General features: G+C 42.4%; 2 protein-coding genes across 2 annotated transcripts in view; both read left to right on the forward strand.

Annotated features, from left to right (window-relative positions):
* LOC126386069 (filamin-C-like) overlaps positions 1-19,756 on the forward strand; it is a 218,438-nt gene that overhangs the window by 146,692 nt on the left and 51,990 nt on the right. The gene's annotated exons all lie outside the window — the stretch shown is intronic.
* Positions 7,373-13,580, forward strand: LOC126386076 (interferon gamma-like). The gene is made up of 4 exons (XM_050038197.1): positions 7,373-7,788; positions 8,865-8,936; positions 11,648-11,935; positions 12,850-13,580. Exons 1-4 carry the CDS (start codon positions 7,669-7,671, stop codon positions 12,991-12,993), a joined length of 624 nt encoding a protein of 207 aa, XP_049894154.1. The 5' UTR covers positions 7,373-7,668; the 3' UTR covers positions 12,994-13,580.

Here is a 19,756-nt window from a genome sequence, read left to right on the forward strand (position 1 = left end):
TTGTTCAGGAGGTTCACTAGACCAAGCAGCCTTTTGGGTTCCTCTAAGTAAGTACTGTATAGAATAATGGGACTGGGAGGATGGTGTAGGTTTAAATTTATTAGACAAGTACATATACACCAACAAGACAGTGTACAAGCGGTGTCACAAGAAAGTTTGTTTTCATTCATAGGCTTCATTGTCTTTCTATCAATACCTGGTGGGCCGGACTAGGCTCAAAATGCCCGGGCCGATTTTTTGTCCCAGTCCAGCCCTGGATAGGATAGGATAGGATAGGATAGGATAGGATAGGATAGGATAGGATAGGATACGGCACTGCACGGCATGGAATGATAGGACAGGATACGATACAATACCAACTTTTCGGCTTTTTGATTTTATTTAAAATGTTGACTGTTGTCCTTGTTTTTCCTGTTCTGGCCACGACATCTTCATCTGCTCCCCCATCCACAGTAATTATGCTTTCAAGGTATGTAAAACTGTCTTCCTCCTCTAACTGATTTTGATCCATGATTATTGGAGAGTTGTTCTTGTTGCTGATGCACATTACCATGGTTTTTGATGAGCTGATTTTGAGTCTGAGTGAAGCAGCACATATCTCTAGATTGAGTGATTTTTCCTGCATCTGTTGGTAGGTATGTGCTAGGAGTGCTAAATCGTTCACAAAATCCATGTCTTCCAGTTGTTCAGTCAAGCTCCACTGTATGCTGGTTCGGTTATTGCTGGTTACTTGCCTCATGGTCCAGTCTATGCAGAGGAGGAAGAGGAAGGGGGAGAGCAACCATCCCTGCCGCACCCCAGTCAGGACCTCAAAGGCCTCTGATAGGTGACCTTCATGGAGGACGCGACACTGTGTCCCTTGGTAGGCGCTCTTGAAGATGTTGATTAATTTGGGGGGGTGCCATAGTGCGCCATCAACTTCCACAGCATTTCCCGATCCATACTGTCAAAGGCCCTTTCAGAGTCGATGAAGGTGACATAGACAGCTGAGTTCCATTCAATAGACTGCTCTATGACGACCCTGAGTGTGGCTGTTTGGTCTGCACATGTTTTCTATAGTGCAGGACTAAATAACTGGAGTGCACCTTTTAAAATCATCAAATATAAAGTTACAAACTGAGAAATAAGGAAAAAATACAAAACAATAAGCAGTGTGTTGAGTGCGTTTTTTTAATCTCATGTATTGAACTTTGCATCTAGTTATAGAGCAAGACAACAGGTGATTGAAAGCACCACCCGGTCAGCACGCTCTGTGACACAAATCAAGCACACCTGATGACTCTGCCTGTGACACACAGGTGAGCTGCATGCTGCTAATGACTTCAGAGAGGAGTGTGAGGCCTTTCTGCTGATGGACACAGTAATCCCAGTCACTGAGTGGACTGATGGAGCAGAGAAGTTGGACCTGCTGCAGAGGGTGGAGGACTTCACGGTGCACGAGACTCACAGGATGACGTTCACCCAGGTGAGTCCAACAACACACCTGCTATGTGTCACTAAGTCTTCCACACTGGACCTTTAACGCGTGTGTTTGTGGCTGCAGCTGTTGTGGAGTTTATTGTTTACACCTGTGTGTTGTTGCCTTGTTGATGTTTTCTTCTTCTGTTAAAGTGTTAAAGGTTATGTAACTTATGAAGTCTGCTGCTGCTTGGTGCACCCGCCGCCGTGTCTGTAGCTCTTTTTGTTTATAGTCGGCCATGTTTGGTGTTTGCTGTGTAATTCTACTGCAGCTCTCTCATCCATCCACCCCCGTCTGTAACAGGTGGACAGGTGTCCCTTTGTTTCATCCGTCCACCCCCGTCTGTAACAGGTGGACAGGTGTCCCTTTGTTTCATCAAAAACCTAAAAGTTGATCATAACCAACACTTGTAATAACTCATATTTGCAACCATCATTAAAGTTCATCATCAAACAGGCTAATGTTTTTAAGTAGAGTCGAGGAAGCCCGGCAGACTTTCAGCAGAAATTCAGTCAGATTCATTGAAATTCATTCTGAAGAGAAACGGGTGTGAATTCCTCAAAACAGAGACAAACTTCAGCCTGTGAAACCTCTTCCTGTTTGTATCTGCGCCTGTGGGTAGGGGATACCCATGTACTCTACCAATGTCTTTTGACACCTGAGTGTCAACAACAAATCTACCTGCCTGTCTTCCTGTTTCCTGCATTACTCTGTCTGCTTCCTGCTGAGCTCCACAGTAGAATCAGTTTCCCCTTTTTACGCTGAGCCTCGACGTCTGCGGCCAAAATGAAGCGGTCAAAGGTCAGAGGATAACGGCCTGTGTGCATGGTGGTTGTTCTTGATCAGCTGTGGGGTGACCACATCAGAGGAACTGTAATCTGGGCTGAGGAAGATAAAGAGATGGTTGGAAAGCAGAGTTTGTGGGTAAAAGTCCTGCATCAAAACTTTACTGGAGTTAAAAAAATCAGTGTCAGTGAAATGTTCTTAAAGTACTAACTGTGCCATAAAATGTTCCCTGTCAGTGTTCTACTGTTATTTATCATGTTTATGGATTAATATTCCTGCATTTATTTTTTTTAATATAAAATAATGTTTGATTTGCTAAACATGTAAACATGATCCAGCTCATAACAAATAACAGCTGTTATTGTCCATCCGTACATCTGTACATCCCATTCTCATGACCACAATATTTTCTCAAATTTGGCACGAACATCCACTTGGACTCAAGAGTGAACTGATTAGATTTTGGTGGTCAAAGATCAAGGTCAATGTGATTTCATAAGACATGAATGTGATATCTCCAGAACACCTTAAGGAAATTTCTTCAAATTTGGCACAAATGTCCACTGGGATGCAACAATAAATTGATTAGATTTTGGTGGTCAAAGGTCACCATGACCTCACAAAACATGTTTTTGTCCATAACTGAAGAATTCATACACTAATTCTGACCAAACTTGATCCAAATGTCTAACAGGATAAAATAATGAAGGTCAAAAGGTATCTTAAGAACACCTTGAAGAATTCTTTTCAGGTTTGGCACAAACATCAACTTGCATTCAAGGGTGAAGTGATCAGAATTTGGTGGTCAAAAGTCAAGGTCCCTGTGACCTTGTGTCCATCTCATTCCCATTGAGGCAGTATCTCAAGAACATTTCGAGAGAATTTCCTCAAATTTGGCACTAACGTCCACTTGGACTCAAGAATGAACTAATTGGAATTCGGTGGTCAAAGGTCAGTGTGACCTCACAAAACATGTTTTTGACCATAACTAAAGAATTCATTCACTAATTCTGACCAAACTTTACACAAATGTCTAACAGGATAAAATAATGAAGGTCAAAAGGTCAAAGGTCAGCTTGACTGTGACATCATCATGTTTTAACGTCATATCTCAGGAACAGAAGGGGAGACATTTGGTCAGATACTGAATTGGTGACTCTAATCTTGAAACTGTGCTGATTGTATAGATCTTCTGTGTGTGAAGCATCCATGTTTAGACGATGTAGCTTCTTTGCAGCAACGTCCATATTTGATGCATTGTCAACTGTCGTATGAGTCTGGACGAACATGGACGTAAACTGTAACTGCAACTTGACTGGTTTTCAGGCATACAACATCATGACTGTAATTCTAGTTTATGTTTGTTTTTTTCTGTAATTTGGGTGAAATGAGCCTTTAATCACTGTCTCCTGTATGTGTTTGTGAGAGGGCCGTTTTAAAGACGGCTTAGTATTGGTTGACAGTGTGAAAGTTAAACTTGAGGCTGAGTTGCCCTGTGTGAAGTTATCAACTGGTTGCAGCTCTTTATTGAAATTTATTGATTTCGTAGTTTTATTTATTTTAAGTTTTTTATTTGCGCACGTATTATACAGCAAAAAATCCAAATATCCAATTATCTTATCTTATCTTATCACATGACCATTTTAAATGCAGCTTTGACCATCCATCATCTCATCCATACTGAATTTTCCATATGTGATTATTGTTAGATTAATCTGATAATAAATGTGGGCAGTGAATCTTTGACGACGTCAAAAGGTCAGAGAACCCGCCGTAGCGTCCCAGGTCAACTGGTCTGATGGTGTTGTGAGGGTCGTCCAGCCTCCACCCATTTACAATAAAACTTTTTCTCTGAAGCACACACACTTTCTCTGCTTTCACTTTCCTTTTTTGTTTGTTTTCTATGAAACATCTTGCAGCAGGTTTTTTCCCACCTGAGCTGCAGGCTGGTATTTTCAGTGTCTCTGCTGCCCTGGAATTCATTTCTATTTGTTTCCAGGATGTGAGTGTAATATACATGTCTTTATATAAATAGGTGTGTGCTGACAAGAAAAGCCTCACATGTTGTCCGTTTCCTTTAAACTAAACGAGGGACTCTTCATTCTGTGCATTACTCAGTAGAAACACCTCACACCCAGCTGGGGTATCTGCTTCATGACGTGATTTCCTGTCCTCGCCCAGCCTGTCAGTCTCTGCCATTCATTACATTATATCATATCATCTGCAGCACTGCACCAACATCACATCATGTATACATGCTGTATCAGTGTTTTCTTTGTCTGACATCAGATGAGCTTCATCTGTCCTGTTAATACTATTAACAGTATCATTCATAAAACCAGCATTCAACCATTTATCTGTTATTAACTGTTACCCATCACATTTAGCTATGTCAGCTCTTTATCAACATTGTTTCTCACTTTTAGCTAACTGGCTAAAGCTAGCAGTTAGCCTGATTTCTGCAGCCTCTGGTGTAAACATCCTTTATGTAGCGTAGAGCAGCGCTTCTTCTATGTTCAGACAAATGAACCGATCTTTGCAGGGCCTTGTGTTCCTGTTCTCCGTACCCTTCTCATGAACACGATATCTCAAGAAATCCTTGAGGGAATTTTTCTTAAAATTTGGCACAAACGTCCACTTGGACTCACTGATGTGCTGATTTTGGTGATCAAAGGTCAAGGTTACTGTGACCTGTTTGTCTCATTTTCATGAACGCTGTATCTCAAGACGGCCTTGAGGGAATTTCCTCAAATTTGGTGCAAACACCACTTGGACTTAAAAATGAACCCATTGGATTTTTATGGTCAAAGGCCAAAGGTCAAGGTCAGTGTAACCTTGTCTGTCTCCTCTTGAAGACACAATCTCTTAGGGACATCTTGAGGGAATTTCTTCACATTTGGCACAAATGTTTACTTTGACTAAAGACTAAACTGACTAGATTTTGGTGGTTGAAGGTCAAAGGTCAGTGTGACCTCATGAAACATGTTTTTGACCATAACTAAAGAATTCATTCACTAATTCTGACCAAACTTGACACAAATGTCTAACAGGATAAAATAATGAAGGTCAAAAGGTCAAAGGTCAGCTTGACTGTGACATCATGTTTTAACGTCATATCTCAGGAACAGAAGGGGAGACATTTGGTCAGATACTGAATTGGTGACTCTAATCTTGAAACTGTGCTGATTTGAATTCATTTTTTTTGTGCATTTTGTATCTTTTATCAAATTCCCTCAAAGTCTTCAGTTCATACGTTACATGAGTCCGCACAGACGTAAACTGCATTGATTGATTCAACTCATAACAAATAACAACAGACATCATCAGAGGGGTTTTGTTTTTAGGCTGTCCATCCATACATCTGTACATCCCATTCTCATGACCACAATATCTTGAACGCCTTGAGGGCATTTTCTCAAATTTGGCACAAACGTCCACATGGACTCAAGAGTGAACTGATTAGATTTTGGTGGTCAAAGGTCACTGTGACCTTGTGTTTGTAACATGCTCATAAATGCAGATGCAATGCAAATCTCCCCTCAAATTTGGCACAAATGTCCACTTGGATTCGTCAAGGTCAATGTGACCTCAAAAAACATGAAGGTGATATCTCCAGAAAACGTTCAGACAATTTCTTCAAATTTGGCACAAATATTTTGTTGGACTCAACAATGAAGTGATTCGATTTTGGTGGTCAAAGTTCAAAAGTCAAGGTCAGTGTGACCTCACAAAGAGTCAATAGTTTAGGCACAGATTTTGTGCCTAAACTATCGACTGTATTGTTTCATCTTGTCACATGATCAAATACTGTGTTGCCAACAATCATCATCGCAGACGTGTATATGACTTGTAAAAAAAAGTCTTGCACACTGTCTAACTTGCAAAAATAACGATTCTAATGCTGCAATGTTTCGGTGACGAGACCTTCATTTCATTATTCATTTAACTGAATTGTTATGTCAACAGCTGGTACGGCAGCCTGAGTGCACAGAGCTAAAACGAGCTCTCCAGGATTGTTAGCGCTGCAGGGAAGGTGATCGGCAACTCTCAGCGATATATCTGACAGTGCTGCAAACAGGAAGGCCGAACATGTAACTGCTGATGCAATGAACACAGAATGACTGCATCAGGAAACTACTATCTCGCTTACTACTACTACTAGCTCTCGCTTACTATTTATGTCACTTATTGCTTCTACCTGCCTGTTTGCACAATCTGTCTGTCTGTCTGTCTGTCTGTATCAGTTTTATAGTTTCTGTAGATTTTTTTTTAAAAAGAGAAAAAGAAAATCATGATGGAGGTCTGAGGGCATATCGCTCACAGCAAATGGCACCATTTTTAATTCAACATGAGTCATAGTTCTGAGGTGACGATCTGAATCATCTGACGAGCCCCAGTACAGCTGCACTGTCTGTATTTACGCCCCTGAATCTGACACACTGTGCGGCTGCTGGAGACTCACTGAATGTGGATTAATCCACCGCTAAAAGTAGTCCCCCACTAACGCACCATTTCCACCTGTGTGATAAAAACTGTTTTAGAAACTGAGCCTGCATTGAACATGAAACTACAGATTTAAGATTTACATGTTGAGTGGGACCTGATGACCTGATGCTTTCCCTCCAGTGTGCTTCACACTCAAACCATCAGAAATCCCAATAAAACCCCAGATGCAATAGAAAACGCGGGGTTCGTAATGCTTTCCACTGGGTTCCGACGCAGGCTGCTGCATCACTGCGTGCGCTTTCCAGTGGCTTCTACTCCAATGCACTCTGTTGAGCTGCATAAGCATTCAGGCCTCTATTAGAAACCATTAGAGCTCCCAGTATGACCAGTGAAACCATCAACTACATGGAAACCAGGGGGTGCTTTGCATGTCAGCAGAGAGCAGATGATGAAGTGTTTGACATGCATGAGTGGGAGACCCCTCACCCACTTCTATGAAGTTTGGTGATTTAAAGGAAACTGCACAACCACAGTTTTCACACCTAGATCATCGCAGCATCACACACACTCTCTCTCTCCGTGTGTGTCGACGTCTCTCTGCCCCTTTGCCTCACTCTCTCTCCGAGTTATAAATAAAAGCTTTCATGACAAGTCAAACAGTTTGAGCCAACGTCAGGGCAAGAGGCGCACGGCTGTCACAGAGCCAAGTCAGACCATCAGAACATCAAATCAGAAGGCCAGGTCAGACCAGCAGTCAGCCAGTGAGACCATCAGAGCACCGAGTCGGACCATCAGAGGGCTGAGTCAGGTACGCAGTGAGACCATCAGACAGTCAGTCAGATCTTCGGTCAGCCTGTCTCCGTCCTGGGCATCGCTCCGTCAGGGATTGAAACAGTCGTCACATCAGGCCCGAACAGGCTTGGGATCAGAACCAGCGACTTTTCGAACAGGGGTGTTATTGTACAAGCAGTGACACAATGGTTGCCACGGTGAGAGCAGTGGTCTGCCTGTCTCTCTGGCTGTCCGTCTGTCAGGTCAGAGGCTCCCACATCCCTCAGGAGATGAACAGAACCATCCAGAACCTCCTGCAGCACTATGTGAGTATCAAACTACTGCTCTTACTACTCGAGCTTTTACTACGGCTGGCGTCAGTATTTGAAGTTCAGTACTTCAAACGCCGCTGCATGTTTTCAGTTTCCTGCTGCTGCCTTTACACTCACCACAAACACACACACACGCGCGCACACACTTTTTCCATGTTTGTTTAAAAGACTATTCTGATGTTTTTTCCCCCATGATTTAGTCCGTTAAAAATCCTTCATCACAATCAGGATTATGAGACAAACTCAACTTTATTTGTTAATGATGTCATAGTCATGTGTCCTGCAGTGGACAGCAGGGATACTTATTCCTTGATGGTGCATTCAGGGACCTCCAACTTTTGAGTTTTAATAGATGGCTGCTGAAAGGAACCTTTTTAAAATGTTAGAAACAGAAGCAACAACCGAACTCATGTTGTATTTTAGGACTGACATTTTTAGTTTTGGACAACAGAGCTCGTCAGTGAAATGTTTTGCAACAGCTGACACACAAATCACAAACGTCTGAGTGTCATTGAACGCACCAATAAGACAGTTTTCATGCAAAAGTCCGGAAGCTTTAAATACAGTGCAATGATTGAAACTCACATCATATTTCTCTCAAATTGTTTGATTATTTGATGTCAGATAAATGAGCTGATATGCAAAATATCAAATGTCAGAGTGTCCTTGAATGCACCAATAAGAAAAGTCTATGACAGTATAAAGAAACGACCAAAGGCGCATCATTTTATAACAACCTGTTTGATTATTGTCTTTTGTTTTTGATGATCTGAAAACAGGTTAACAACAACAACGTCTCTTAAATCTCAGATGTCAGACTGTCCTTAAACTCACCACATGGAGCACATGTGGCTTCACACATTAATGTTTGACTATATTTGGATTAGATTTTTTGATGACCTATTATAGCTCATCAATTACATGCTTTGCAACTATGTCTGACTGTCCTTGAACGCACCAGTAATTACTGCAATCAAAGAAGTCAAGAAAACATCATTTGTATTTATTGATCTAATGCAACAAAGAACACTGACATCAAATGTGACCTGAATTTTTTTGTCTTTTTACAGAGGATTCCAACAAAAGAGAGATTTAACGGGAAGCCCGTCTTCTCCAGAGAACCACTGACCGCCAAAATGGAGGTAAATGAAAGTCATCATTGGAGATATTTAGGCTTTATGTATCTACAAATAGGATCACAGAGTCTCTGTAAAGTCTCTCTGTGGTCAGCTGGTGTTGGGTTGAGGTTTTAAACACGTGATTAATTCTCTTCGCGACCTCACAGTCTCCTCTCTTTAAACATCTAATGAAGTATCTATGAAGCACAGAAGATACTGCACAGGCTTCACAGAATGAAACCACCCTCATGTCTGTTAAGGAGCTGGAGCTTGTTAGCTTAGCTTAGCACAAAGACTGGATGCAGGTGGAAGCAGTTTGTCTGGCTCCGTCCAAAGTGGAAATAATACACATATATTGCTGACTAATGAACATGTTGTTGTGCACAAACAAAATGTCAACACACTAAATGTGACACAGTAGGTGAGGACTCCTCCACCAAAAAAAGTTTGAGCTTCAAACACTTAAATTTCTGCACTCGGGCCAGTTTTCATGCTCCAGGGTGAAAGTCCTCTGCTTCGTGGTTTAATTGGAGGCTACATATGCACATCTTGTAAACACTGAGGGGAGCGAGTCCTCTGCATCGCCCCTGAAGTCTGCAGCACATCCAGCTGTAACGCAGCACATGACTGACTTTTTACATTTCTGTTGATGGAAGTTGATGCAAGTCGAGCTAACTTTCCCCCCTGCCTCTAGTCTTTATGCTAAGCTAGGCTAACGACCTCTTTACTCCAGCTCTGTACTGTACAGTTTGATCTTTGCATCCCAACACACTGACCTCATAACTCATGTGATGTCACAAAGCCAGGAGGATGACGGTGCGTTCAGGTGATTCAGGATGTTTGAATGTTGATTAAAAACGTTCATAGTGCAGTCAGTTTCACAGTGTCAGTGTACTTTGAGGTGCAGTAGAAAGCGGTGCTTTCCAAGATCTCCTGTTGAGCTCTGCCACCTTTGTCGGTGTTTTGATCCCTCACTCAGCAGCAGGCTGGTGTTTTCCTCAGGTTTCTGTCTTGCACGGTGCCGTCTGACACCGTGAACCGAGATCCTTGTGGTTTTTATTTTCCTGCTGGCTCTGCATTGTGCAGCCTTTTGTTTGCAGCCACTCTCAGGCACTGCATTGAACTTTCACTTTTCACCAGCAATGATAAAAAGTCACTTCATGGTTGGTTTCAGCACTGAGCGCCAATACAACAGAACTTAACCACTTAACACCGACCCAAGAGTCTTTACATGCTGCAGTCTGCAGCGCTGCAGTGTTTGCTGCTCGGTTTGAAGTTTCTGTGGTGAATGAGATAAGATCTATATAAGACTGAGGCGTTGCAGACTAGCTGTGAAGCTGTGGTAGGTGGCATGGGGTCATGCTGTGTAGTTAAATATTAAATAAAATGAATAGAGTCTGAATCATTTTAAGGGTTGGATGTGGAAGTTTTAAACTGGACCTGAACCTGTTCCTCTTCAGCCAAACTGATAATTATAAAACATTTCAATATATTAAAAATCAGACTGGGTGCATGTTGTTTTGTTGGAAAATATAATTCTTATTGTGATGCTGTCAGAAACATTGTCATTTATAACGCAGACACGTCAGGTATGCTGTTGAGTTGGGCTGATTGTGTCGGCACAGTTGTTCCAGCATCATGGAACCAAACGTGATCCGGCTCTGGGCCAATGACATTTGGGCTTTTTTTTGCCAGTTTTCAGGACTTGGATCAGCTTTGTTTGACCCTGTATCTGCATTGTAGTGTTGTCTGGGCCCAACTGTGGCCCAAGTCTGGCACATGTGTTTGTTGAAAGCTTGCTGAGTGGCACACGTCCTTCGATTTGAGTCACACTTGGGTATTTATGGTGGCACACAGGGCGCAGGTTGTTTTATAGAAGGCGGTATTTAGCTCAGACTCAAAGGCCACACACCCCACACACACACCTCTGGGGTTTCCCATCTAGTTTTCCCCTCACCTCCACAACACAGGTGTTACATTTCATCAACATTTGAATTTGTTCCAGCGTCCTCATGTGACCCGTCTGAGGTGAAACGCAGTCGTAGGCAGCAGTTTAGTTGCTAAGGATCACATGCCTCCATTTAGACTCAAGAAATCCTGTTTTATGTTCACTGAACTAGTTAACGTTACAAAATTTGTCTTTTACGAGACACGATTTCCTCCGACAACATGCTAACGTTATTAGCATAAGCCTGTGACATTTCCAGGGCATGAGTTAGCCCAGAGGCTGGTGGACAGTTGGGATTTCGGGGCACGACTTCAACTTTTTCCAAGTCGCACCAAGAAGGGAAATGACCTAGAGTCAAAACTCAAAAACAACTTAATTGTGAGACCATGTTTTGGCTCGTGGACTTAAACACAAGGACGACTGTTAAACTGTCAGACTTTGTTGACCTTTGACCTCTTGAGTTCAGGCGTCCTTCATGTTAGTGATGTTGAAGTATCACATTCATGTTTTACAGTAAATGAGTGGCGTTTCCCTTTAAGGCTCACTCTGTGCTTAATTTAACTCCTGTGTGGGAAACCACAGAGTTTTCTTTCCACTGAGTAAAAAGGTTTTTAGCACCTTGAGAGTGGTACGAGTTCGTCTGAAGACCAGCTCATCTTTTTGCTGCAAAAAGCTGCACTTTTGAAAATGGCCCTATAAGACATGTTTAACATATTTAACTGTTTAGATAAAAGCACTTTAAATATCACCTGCAAGAAACTAAATATTGTGTTTGTTTCTCTCTCAGGCTAAGAGAGTGTTCATGGGCGGCGTTTTGGAGGCGTACGAAAAGCTGCTTGGCGAGATGTTGAAGCAGCTGCCCACCCCGAGTCCACAGGTCGCCGGGAACAACCAGCTCCCCGCCTCTGCCGTCACCCCTGCCGCCGGCACCGCCAGCAATGGTGAGGTGGCAGCGGGCGGAGACCTCAGGAAGCAGCTGAGCTACCTCCTGAAGAAGGTGACGGACCTGAGGAAACACCGGTACAACGAGCAGGAGAAGGTTCTGCAGGGACTGAGAGACCTCAAAGACATCCAGGTAAAGACACAGAGACTCAAACTGATTGTCAAACTGTTACCAAGATGTGCAGGTGTAAAGAGGCTAAAGGAGTCGAGCCTCTGAATGCTTTCTGTAGTCTTAAGGTGAAAGCCCAGTTCACACCAAAGATTCGTGACAAGACATGACTGTTTTAGAACATTACAGATTTGTGAGCTCTCAGCTCTCCTCAAGCCGACAGAGTTTCAGACCAATGAACAAACCCCAAATTCTCCACCATCTAAGTTTTTGTCTTCATCATTTCATCGCCACTAGAAATGCAGCTGTAGCCACTGTCCTCGTTCATATTTTAAGAAACTAGGAATTATATCCTTCCAGTTTGGTCGGAAGTACAGAGAGTTGTTGCCACGGAGCCGATGCAGCGTCTCGTCTAGTCACGCTGGTGTAAACTGTCAGGTTTCAGACGATGCACAGAGCATCGCAGCAAGTTTCAACTCATCTCATTGCGAATCTTTGGTCTGAGCTGGGCTTTACGCTCTGAAGGAACGATTTTCAACCTGGTCTGCGTCACCTCAGTATGTGCAGATGAATGGTGTTAAAGTGGCGCCAGTGCTCCCTGCCCGTCCACTGGCCAAAATCCATCGACAGATGCAGAACGTGTTGGTGGTGACATAAATTTCTTGCTCCAGAGATGAGCGAGGAGTTGCAGGGGCCGCCCGAATACCGCTCATCTGCACTCTTTGCTCAACACCTTAACACTTAGCTTAAAGTAAGGTTTAAGGGGAGTTTATTCAGGGGCTAAATTAAGTCATTTCACAGAGCTCCATGAAGCTTCCATGAGCTTTACTGTAAGGCCGACTACACTCTTTGCACGCGCACATAATCCTCCAGAGACCAAACTTATTTAGACGTTTTACTGAAGGTTTAACATTGTCATGTTTCTCTCCCTCCTCCAGATGGATAACCGTGTCATCCAGAGCAAAGCATTGTGGGAGCTGCCGTGGCTGTACGAGGAGGCGAGCTCCCTGTCCAACATCCAGAGGGAGAGAAGGAGGCGGCGACGGCAAACACGCAGGGTCAAAACTCATCAGAGAGCCTGAAACACCAGGAAAGACGTCAGCAGTGACGGCGACGAGGGTGTTTAATGACAAATCTGAAGGGATAAAATAACATGAGAAAGCAAAAATATCCAAATATAAACCAGCGTGCCAACTTACTCTTTTTATTTTTAGAAATTATTAAAGAGATTATTTATATATAAAAACATATTTATTACAACAACAGTGAACCAGCAGCCTAAGCCTCATAGAGATTGTCGTTTTGTAGAAGTCTTTTGTTTTTTAAGGAAGTTTGGAGCTCGATACTTGAAAGCAGCGTAGCGGTGTGATCCTGTGAAATGTTTATGATAAGTGATCGTATTTAATGTGGAGCTGAGCTCACTTTATCAATCACAATATCGATCGTTTATCACCTGGAAATACTTGATGTTTTGATTCTTATCTATTTAAAAACGGCAGATGATTTAATGCTCCTAAAATCAGCCCGAATATTTAACTGTCAGCGGCTCAGGTTTAAAATGAAGCTAAGTATTGTTACTGATGTGGAACAGAGTGCACCAGAGATACATACTGACAGTGTAATCTGATTACTCAGGTCCAGCACTGCAGTACAGGTACTCTGCAGCTGTGGTAGAAGTTTTTGTATTTTACTGATATGTACTTTCCTATATTTATTTTAATATTTAAGGTGTCTATTTAAGAATCCTACTGCTGTGACTTATTGTTGATTATTTATTGATTGTATTTATTGATTGGCACTTGCAGACAAATGCAACTGAATAAAGCACAGTGAACTTTATGTTATGATTCCTGTCTTGATTATTTTCAGATGATAACATGCATTTTGTTATTCTTTCATTGACTTACACTAAATGTACTGACTTAGTTTTCATTTTTCTGAGATGGAGACTCAACATTTGTTGACTCTTGGGTGTCTGTCTTGCAGCAAAGACATTTTTGTGTCAGTTTTGTGTGTATTCAGCTGAAGGAAGTTGAGCTACAATCAATCAGGTTCTGCGTCAAGGTCACATGACGCAGAATTTAAAAACAAATCAAAACCTTCGATCCTCTGAATATTCTCTTCTTTGTTTAAATCATGATTAACTCCTTCTCAGTCTGACCCAGCCTTTAAAAGTGAGCTGAGGCGACAGTGGCTGATGTTGGCAGACGGAGCCCCTCCTGAGCATCCTGTCAGTGCATTTCAATCTGCCAACATGTCCATCCTTCCTTCAGTGGACTGCAGGCGGGCGGCTGTGCAGCAGCACCAAGATGGCGTCACATCATTACACGACCACGCCCGCGGCAGGAGGAGACCATCAAGATGAGATTGGGTGAAACAGAGAGTCGCTGTGTTGTGCTAATTGTGCTCTGATAACTGTAAATTATCAAAGTGCCATTCTGCTGTTCTCCAGACTTCTGGCTGCAATCTTGTTGCTATGGTTATGGATTAACGTTACGTGCGCAGAACGTCAACCATTAAACAGGAAGTAAAACTTTAAAGCAAACTAACTGTGTCTCAGTTCAGGGGCTGCAGCCTTTAAAGATCGCATCAGCCAAACCAAACGGTCTCTGAAATGGGACGGTCTGGTCTGGCGAGGATTTCCTGGTTGCATCACCAATTGTTGTCACCCTGACCCATTGGCGTTCCTGTTGCCTAGCAACCAGCTGTGCTTGACGAAAGGAGGAGTAGGCTAGTAAGTTAGTTAGCCCTAAATCATGGGCCCAGAGATGTTTAATATATATCTTTCTTTTTTTAATTTAATACTTGAGGAGATGATTCACCGCCGGAGACACTGCCGCCTGATAAACTTAAATGAAGATTGTTTAAGCTGTGTGCTTTTAGCTAATAGTGATGTTAACAACTGTTAGTTCACTTAACTTAATATTTAATTGTTACCGAGGTGCAATGCATCTTGGGATAGTCTGAGCCACAAAGGATTCATATGTCGCATCCTCCAAATTCTGGGAAGAAGGCTGCATTTCTCGGCCGCTGATGTGACACAATTGTTCTTCAAATGCAGTCTTTGAAGGCTGCAGCCCCTGGACTGAGACACATAAAAGGAAAAAGTGGAAATTTGAACATCTTCAGTTCCATGACGACTGTCCAAGCTTGTATGTTTTAATCGCAAGCTCCAGAGGAGCAAATGTGACCTTGAGTTGAGATGATTTTTGTTTATTCAACTGTAGAGTCCAAGGTCAGGGGTCAGGTTTGAACCCTATGAGGTATATTTTGGTGTCATCTGCATATAATAAGATCTGTTTTGTATAATTCTTTTATTCATAAGCTGTAAAATGGAGTCATGTAGATGTGAAATAAAAGAGGCCCAGTGATCGAGCCTTGAGGAACTCTGCACATCATTTTGGGCCATGTGTGTGCAGAGTTGCCAAGTAAGACAGAGAAATTAGCACATGCTCCACTGACTGTACATTTTCAGCGCCATCTTGTGGCCTTCGTTTTGTTAATGAATCCCACAAGTTGCAGGGTTCCCACAGATTTTCACTGGAAAATGTGATACTGAAATCCCATGACCTTTTTTCAGGTTTTCCATGAAAAATCGTGGATCCCTGAAGATGTGTCTGAAACTGAAACATCTCCAGAAAGTGGACGTTGTGTTACAAGTGGTTATTTCCAAGATTATTAATAAACCTTCGAGTTCCAAAGACAGGATGTGAGTCACCCTTTCAAAGTAAAAATATAATGAAACAACATAAAGAGAGCTGTGCATTGAAAATTCTACTTAAGTAAAAGTACACAAGTGTGATCAGCTAAAGTCTGCAGTCGAATGTCTCCTGTGACTGAGGTCTGATATTATAAGTCAGTTAACAGTGAAGCATCAGTGTTGGAGCAGCATGTTTCTGTTGTTTCTGCTGCAGGTGGAGAAAGTTTGAACTACTTTATTACAGCAGGTAGTTCAGTCCAGTGGCTCCAAACCTTGGGGTCGGGCCCCTCCAAAGGGTCACTGGATACATATGAGGGGTAATGAACTGCTTAATAGAAAGGAGAAGAAGAAGAAATCAACATCTTTTTTGCTTATTGTAAAATTTGGGATAATTTGACCTCTACGGGCCTCAAAGTGTTATTTAAAGAGGAACTGAACGTCTGGTCACAAGTCAAAAAGGTTAGAAAAACGCTGGTTTAATCTTTAACAATGTGTTGTAACTTATTCGCATATCATTTATGTTTTATGTAAAATAATCTGCAAAATAACAGGTAATATTACATCATAGAAATACCAAAGTAAAAGTACTCACTCTGCAGAATGGCCCTATTCAGAATAATATGTATAATGTATGATTAATGTATTAATGCATCAACAATAATTGCTGATGCATTAATGTGTTCATCTCTTTAATGTTGCAGCTGGTGAAGGCGGAGCTCATTATAATGACTTTATTTACTGCTGCGTAGTTTAAACTGTAATAATACCTCATCATTTATCATTGAATATATTCTATATTAATAACCTGAATCTCTAAAGCAACTAAATGTATTAGAAAAAGTTGTGCAGTAAAAAGTGAAGTATTTCCCACTGAGTTGTAGTGGAGAAGTAGGAAGTAGAAGGGAAATAGAAATACTTAAGTGAAGTATAATATTTGAGTAAATGTGCTGAGTCACTCTCCGCTGGCGTTAAAGGGTCACAAACTGACGTATAAATAAAATGACAGATATTAAAACTGTAACACAGAGAAGACGAAACGTCCCCAGACAGACTGCAGAGGCTCAGAGATGTTGATCCTCTGCAGGCAGGCGGGCGGGTTGGGGTATTTCTGCAGCTGCATAAACTCAGACCACCACCCTCCCTCCAACCCACGGCTGTGATGTCACTTCCTGTGACATCACTTCTGGTAAATGGCAGGTAGCCTTCTTTTACTGTAACTGTGCAGCCCCTTTACCCACAATGCATCGCTCTGTGAGGTTGTGACTTCTAAGAACCCAAGCTGTTATTTTCCACAGCAGCTTGAGAGCAGAGCTGTGTGTTTGTGTGTGTGGTCAATAAACAGTGTGAGAGCGACCTCATGACCGTCACACACACTTATAGATCACAAACTCAAAGATTTATTAGTTTGTAAATCATTTCTAAAAAAGTAAATTGTTTGTTTTTGTCACTTGACTTTGTGTAGGTTTGTGAGAGAGAGAGAGAGAGAGAGAGAGAGAGAGAGAGAGAGAGAGAGAGTGGAGCCAACATCAAGTGTCATTCTGCACATTTATTATTGTCAATAACTCTCATTACAAAACCAAAACCAATAATGTTAGTCAGTTAAACACCGACTTTAATCATGCAAACAGGAGGAAATAGTGCATATTTCTAATGGCGGATTCGTGCCACAGAATGTTCGTGTTTTAGTGACAGTTGGCTGCATCTCCAGTTGCGTTTGTGCCACTGAATGTTCGTGTTTTAGTGAAAGTTGGCTGCATCTCCAGTTGCGTTTGTGCCACTGAATATGCATGGCTGCATCTCCAGTTGCGTTTGTGCCACTGAATATGCATGTTTTTAGTGACTGTGGGCTGCATCTCCGGTTGCGTTTGTGCCCCTGAATGTGCATGTTTTTAGTGACAGTTGGCTGCATCTCCAGTTGCGTTTGTGCCACTGAATGCACATGTTTCTTAGTGACAGTTGGCTGCATCTCCAGTTGCGTTTGTGCCACTGAATGTGTGTGTTTTTAAGTGACTGATGGCTGCATCTCCAGTTGCGTTTGTGCCACTGAATGCACGTTTCTTAGTGACTGTTGGCTGCATCTCCAGTTGCGTTTGTGCCACTGAATGTGCATGTTTTTAAGCGATCATTGGCTGCATCTCCAGTTGCGTTTGTGCCACTGAATGTGTGTTTTAAGTGACAGTTGGCTGCATTTCCCGTGGCATTTGTGCCACTAAATGTGTGTGTTTTTAGTGACTGTTGGCTGCATCTCCAGTTGCGTTTGTGCCACTGAATGTGCATGTTTTTAAGCGATCGTTGGCTGCATCTCCAGTTGCGTTTGTGCCACTGAATGTGTGTTTTAAGTGACAGTTGGCTGCATTTCCAGTGGCGTTTGTGCTACAGAATGTGGGTATTTTAAGACAAATCCCGATCTTTTCCTAACCATAACCAAGTGTTCTTGTGCCTGAACATAACCACACGTTAACTACAGCATTGTTAGTAACATAAAGTTTCAACATATCTGATGCACAATAACGCACAAATATTACATATCAAGGTTTTGTAGAAACGAAGACGCCAACATTTTTTCTAGTGATGTAAAAAGTAGCTCGAAAGTGTGCGTGTCAAATGTAGCGGAGAGAAAATGTCAATATTTCCTTGAATGTAGTGGAAGAGCAGTAAAGGTGACGAGATGGAAATACTCCATGTAATTCTGTTCCTCTGCTGGTGTTTGTGTCGGCAGGACGGTGTGTGGGATTAACTCTGAATGAACCACGGTGTGTGTGTATTCATGGCGATGAAGGAAGATGGCCGCCGGTCACAGTGTGGTTCACTGATGTGTTTTAAACAATGATGTCAGAAGAAGATCCATCAGGCTGCAGATACACACTGAACATGACTCTTGTCAGCGAGGAGGTTTTCGTGTGGCAGACTGACGGGCAGATGATAGTCGAGGCTGTTGGCAGTTGACGTGAGAACTTGGCGGAGTCGATAATGAAACTTATTCTCTGTCTGCACTTCATGTTTGTGCTGTGTCGAGGGACATCAAGGAGGCAGACTGCTGCGGTGGTAAAGGGCACTACAACAGGACAGAGATTGAAACCTTGATGACACTGAGACACCCCCACCTCTGTTTCTCTGTGTGTGTGTGTGTGTGTGTGTGTGTGTGTGTGTGTGTGGTTTCAGTGTGAGTCAGCATGTTGCAGATGCTGTTGCAGGAGAAAGGAAATGAGTTTTGCATGTCTATAAATGATAAAGCTCTGCACGGCTGCTGCTGCAAACAGGCTGCAGAGCGGCACGATGGACAACACCAGCAAACATTTATACTTTAGTTATTTTAATATGTGTTTGTACAAGACAGCGAAAAGCTCAACAAGCTTTTGGCCCTTCATCGAGAATACTTCAAGATATTTATTTGGAGATAAATATTTAGATTTTTGCCAGCTGGTCAGATGTCTCCCTGCTTGTTACTGTGCACTAATGTTCTGTATGTATTAAGGCCTCTGCTGCTGGCAGATAGAAACCTCCCGGCACAGTGTGCACAATGTGCAAGATAAAACCTGCTGCTGGCGCCCTCTGATCTGAGCACTATGTGGCGTGGTGGTGTTTGTCTGTGTGACTTTAAACAGATGGAGGTGTGAGGACCAAAATGTTGGTCACAAATTGAGGTCATGTGATCGACAGAGACTTTAGTTTAATTCACATTTTGATTTTTATTGAAAAAATCAAACAGATAAATCAGAATGAACTCAAACGGCTTCAGATGAGTGAGCGTTTCTGTATTGTTGTTCATATTGTCAGCAGGAGGTTCAGCACACACACACACACACACACACACACACACACACACACACACACACACACACACACAGATGGTTATCTAACCACTGAAAGCAGATAAACTGATAAGGACATAAGACATACTTGAGAAATTACACTGAAGGTGCACAGAACAAACAGGTTTATATAAATACACATAGAAACGTCTCAGAGGTGGGCGACGTTTTGCAAGTCACGAGCAGGGCTGGACTGGGACAAAAAATCAGCCCGGGCATTTTGAGCCTAGTCCGGCCCACCAGGTATTGATGGAAAGACAATGAAGCCTATGAATGAAAACAAACTTTCTTGTGACACCGCTTGTACACTGTCTTGTTGGTGTATATGTACTT

This window comes from Epinephelus moara, chromosome 24 (genome assembly GCF_006386435.1).
Source record: "Epinephelus moara isolate mb chromosome 24, YSFRI_EMoa_1.0, whole genome shotgun sequence".
Lineage (NCBI taxonomy): Eukaryota > Metazoa > Chordata > Actinopteri > Perciformes > Serranidae > Epinephelus > Epinephelus moara.

Bases quoted from the DNA above. Each gene is read 5' to 3' on its own strand.
- LOC126386076 (XM_050038197.1), top strand. From the start codon at position 7,669: ATGGTTGCCACGGTGAGAGCAGTGGTCTGCCTGTCTCTCTGGCTGTCC. The intron at 8,937-11,647 runs GTAAATGAAAGT...TTTCTCTCTCAG, and splicing joins CACTGACCGCCAAAATGGAG to GCTAAGAGAGTGTTCATGGG. The intron at 11,936-12,849 runs GTAAAGACACAG...TCCCTCCTCCAG, and splicing joins GAGACCTCAAAGACATCCAG to ATGGATAACCGTGTCATCCA.